Source organism: Ammodytes marinus (genome assembly GCF_949987685.1).
Source record: "Ammodytes marinus genome assembly, chromosome: 21".
NCBI lineage: Eukaryota > Metazoa > Chordata > Actinopteri > Uranoscopiformes > Ammodytidae > Ammodytes > Ammodytes marinus.
Genome location: NC_137225.1, coordinates 22980524 through 22985523, shown reverse-complemented (window position 1 = coordinate 22985523; position 5000 = coordinate 22980524). Strand labels below are relative to the sequence as shown.

Below are 5000 nucleotides of genomic sequence, written 5' to 3'. Positions count from 1 at the left end.
AAAAATGCCAAAAAAAAGTAATCTTAAAAAACATATTGTCATATTGCCACAGGTGCGTGCCCAGTACCTGCTCCGGGCCCAGGCCAGGAACCGGCTGACGGACCGGCCTCTGGAGCCCGAGTCCCAGTTCATAGTGAAGATTCAGGACATCAACGACAACGAGCCAAAGTTTCTGGACGGACCTTATGAGGCGACGGTACCGGAAATGTCCAATATAGGTGCGTGAGAGGGAGGGGGAAAGGATCTGTGTGTGTGTGTGTGTGTGTGTGTGTGTGTGTGTGTGTGTGTGTGTCGGTCTGTCTGTCTGTCTGTCTGTCTGTCTGTCTGTCTGTCTGTCTGTCTGTCTATCTATCTATCTATCTATCTATCTATCTATCTATCTATCTATCTATCTATCTATCTATCTATCTATCTATCTATCTATCTATCTATCTATCTATCTATCTATCTAACCATCCATCTACCTATCTAACCATCTATCTATCTGTCTGTCTATCTATCTATCTATCTATCTATCTATCTATCTATCTATCTATCTATCTATCTATCTATCTATCTATCTATCTATCTATCTATCTATCTATCTATCTATCTATCTATCTATCTATCTATCTATCTATCTATCTATAACCATCCATCTACCTATCTAACCATCTATCTATCTGTCTATCTATCTATCTATCTATCTATCTATCTATCTATCTATCTATCTATCTATCTATCTATCTATCTATCCATCTATCTATCTATCTATCTATCTATCTATCTATCTATCTATCTATCTATCTATCTATGAAAAAAAATAATTTGAAAACATAATAGTTATAGAGAACGTCTCCTCCATGTTTTAAACAGGCACGTCTGTCATCCAGCTGACGGCCACAGACGCAGACGACCCAACGTATGGAAACAGCGCTCGAGTGGTTTACAGTATCTTAGAGGGGCAGCCATACTTCTCTGTGGATGCCAAGACTGGTACGTAATACAACTGCCTACTGTACACATGCTGCAACAAAAAAAGCTCTAGTGTGTAACTTCTGTCCTCCCCCCATGAGGACTTCTGAGTAAATTACAACAACACTGTCGGTGCATCTACATGAGGTAAAGCCTTCAGTGATGGCACATGGATTTTATACCTTCTGCTGTACGTCCAGGGTTTTTTTTTTCTTTGCAGTAGAATCAACAACTGAAACATTTCTTGGGCTCTTCTTCTTGGGATTTTTCTGAGCTCCTGCACCAGTGTCAGGGTGAGGGGTGGGGAGAGGGTGACACCAGTTTGTAAACGCTGCCATACTGAGAAATACAGAGAGAGTTTTGTGGAGCTGAAAAGCTTAATCAACTGTGTTCCAACTCATTTGGCGATGGCTTGAATCTAACCGACATTGATTTAAAAGAAAAAAGTTACGCACTATATCTTTAAACACTCAACTTGTGAGTAGTATGTTTAAGCCTTTTGGATCATCAGAGGAAAACTCTGACTGTTTCAGAAAATATTTAAAAGTTGCTCATAGCACATTAAAGCTGCAGTGTGTAGAATTTTGGGTTTTATTTCCTAGCAGATTTTGTAGAAAGTAATTATAATATCCATAAGTACATTTAATTTAGTGCATAATAGCTGAAATTTTTATTTTTTATTTTAATTTTTTCCTTAGAAAGGGTCTCATATATGTCCATATTTCTGCATATTTTGGACCAAGGCCTAGTGAAAGTGTCATAGTTGGAATGTCATCAGGTGCATTGTTTAAAATTTAGAATTGTTCTTGTCCTTGAAGGCCACTGTAGCTTCTGTTATTATTCAAAAGGGTTGGGGTTACCCAGGGAGCGTTGCATTCTAGAACTTTCTAGAACTTACTTGATGATGTCATATTACACACTGCACCTTTAAAAGCAGTAAAACAAAAAAATAAAAAAAATAAATGTCATGATAGAAATATTGAAATGGGTCTATTAGCCCCCCCAACTTGTTTCCAGCACTGTATCAGGCTATAATTGCAGCACAGATGGATCAGTTTATCCGTCCACTCTTTGATCCCCTGTCTAAACCAAACAGCTCTGAATTTGGTCAACTCAGCGGGGCTCCTGTTGTTGCTATGATACTAACAAACATGGCTCCCTTTGGTAACACGGTTGCAGTGTCTCGAACTCAACAAAATAAAAGCTAAAAGTGTGACAAAATGGTCAGCTGCTCGTAGTACAGCGATGGAGTGGTTCTAGTAAGATACAATTCACTGCGATAGATAGATAGATAGATAGATAGATAGATAGATAGATAGATAGATAGATAGATAGATAGATAGATAGATAGATAGATAGATAGATAGATAGATAGATAGATAGATAGATAGATAGATAGATAGATAGATAGATAGATAAGACAGATATAGATAGCAGCATGTTTAGTGTTTCTTCTAGATAGATAGATAGATAGATAGATAGATAGATAGATAGATAGATAGATAGATAGATAGATAGATAGATAGATAGATAGATAGATAGATAGATAGATAGATAGATAGATAGATAGATAGATAGATAGATAGATAGATAGATAGATAGATGGATGGATAAGACAGACAGACAGACAGACAGACAGACAGACAGACAGACAGACAGACAGACAGACAGACAAATATACATACATCAGAAAGCAAGAGCATTACACATAAAAATGTACACAAAACTTTTACATAATAGGCTAAAACTCTTTGCTATTCAAGTGCAACATTATTTTCCTTAACCCAGAGATTTCTTGGCCATTCTTCACCACTGCTGTCTCATTCCTTTGTTTGTCAGACTGGTGTGTGTGTGTGTGTGTGTGTGTGTGCGTGTGTGTGTGTGTGTGTGTGGGTGCGTGCGTGCGTGCGTGTGTGCGTGCGTGCGTGCGTGCATGCTTTTGTGTGAATGCCTGCTTGCCTGCGCGCGTGTGTGTGTTTGTGTGTGTGCGTGCGTGCGTGTGTGTGTGTGTGTGTGTGTGTGCGTGTCTGTCTGCTTTTGCGTGTGTTTGTGTGTGTGTCCATCCATCTCTGAAAACACAATTGCCTCTGCAGCTATCAATCAGCCTCCCTCACTCGGCTAAAGCACGACAAGGCACTTTTTACTGGTGACAAAATAACGGTGTAAAGCTTTTAACACGTATAGCTCAAAACCTCAGTGCTGCTGTTACATGCAATGTGTTTTTATAACCTATTCAGCACAAGGCTTCACTCGGCCTTGGGTTTGATTTCGCTGCATATAGCAGAACTGTCTAGATTTTGACGTTTTCGGTATAAATGTAGTGCACACACACACACACACACACACACACACACACACACACACACACACACACACACACACACACACACAGCCTGTCAACAACAATGTACAAATATGCAATGACCTCCTGCTTGTTTTTGTCCCGTCCGTTCTGTCTTAAATGTGAACACTTAAATTGTCATGTCCCTCACCTAATGTTCTCTTTCCCCTGTAAAGAAAGAAAGAAAGAAAGAAAGAAAGAAAGAAAGAAAGAAAGAAAGAAAGAAAGAAAGAAAGAAAGAAAGAAAGAAAGAAAGAAAGAAAGAAAGAAAGAAAGAAAGAAAGAATTGAATGTTGAATGTTACATTGCATTATACAGCAGTGGTTCTGAGCGAGTGATTTGATTGGACGAGAGACCTTCTATGCGTTCTGAAGGAGTGCTGATATGAGCGAACAACATCACTCTGACTGTTCACCAAACTGACAAAATCAGTCCGCTCACTGATGAGCCGGAGCTTCACTTGTGTAAACTGTGTCTGTGTGTGTGTGACTCAGGTTGACTGTGGCGAGTCTCTCCCCTATGAGAGGGCATCGCTGCCACACACAGACAGAGACAGTGTGCGGTAGTCGCTCACACTCACGTTACTGAAGACAACAATAGTGTGTGGAGATAAACTCAGGCTGCTGAATAATACGAGCGGACGCGATCCGGACGCTGCATAGCTTTAGCCTAGCCTAGCTTTCCCACCTCATTGTATAACGTTACTTCCCCCGGGCCGAAATACACTCATAAACTCTGGGAAATGAAGCGTGGGGGTTTGGAATGGGCAGCGGACCTTATCACCAACTAGATTAAGATCCGCCGTTCCTTTACTTTGGTGATTTTAACAGAACATCAGGCCGCCGTGGTTAATGTGACCAGAGTAAACAAAGCAGGACGAGCTCCCGTCAAGTTGTTGACACGTTGCTTAGCAACGCGCTCCGCTCTGACTGCTGTAGTCGGACTATTTGTGTTGGCGGAAGCAAATACATTCTTAATTGATTAAAGATCACATTTTAAAGTTAACTTGTGAATTTAAGTTGTAAAACTGCTGTATAAAAGCAATATCACACTCGAGGTCGCATGTTGTCGCTCTATATCAGCACTGCTGTGTTTCTCTTCGGCACTCGGCCTGCGGCCTCGTACCTATGACCGAATCACAGCAGTGCTGATATAGAGCGACAACATGCTCCCTCTCATGTGATATTGCTTAATTAAAGGTGTAGTCAGTGATTCTGGAGAACGCTTGTTGTCAAAAAAAATGTTTTTGTCAAAATCGGTGAATATCTCCTCACTATTCGCTACCTGTTCGTATAGTGTGTGTGCTGAAAAAGTAAATCCAGCCTAGGCTCTGTAAACTGGTGTGTAAACAAAGATAATGTAAACAAAGGGGGACATTACAGCTAGCAGCATGCCCGTTCACAGAGCCTAGGCTGTGTATTAACACTGGATTTTTTTTCAGCACACACACAGTAGAGACAGGTAAGCGGATCATGAGGAGATATTCACTGATTTTGACAAAAAGTTATTTTGACAACAAGCGTTCTCCAGAATCGCTTACTCCACCTTTAACCTGGTTAGTTTACAGTGTGTTTTTTCTAACAGTTTCGAACATGAATCTCACCCATCCAACACACACACACACACACACACACACACACACACACACACACACACACACACACACACACACACACAACCACACACACACACACACGCACACACA

The 5000-nt window shown here is 40.6% G+C and overlaps 1 protein-coding gene across 1 annotated transcript in view; it reads left to right on the top strand.

Annotated features, from left to right (window-relative positions):
* Window positions 1-5000, top strand: part of LOC307267710 (cadherin-20-like) — a gene marked incomplete at both ends in the record, with an annotated part of 188972 nt that overhangs the window by 169678 nt on the left and 14294 nt on the right. The window contains 2 exons of the mRNA XM_080050092.1: window positions 53-218; window positions 856-975. Of these exons, the coding sequence (XP_079906218.1) occupies window positions 53-218; window positions 856-975 (286 nt within the window). The remainder of the gene's footprint in view (window positions 1-52; window positions 219-855; window positions 976-5000) is intronic.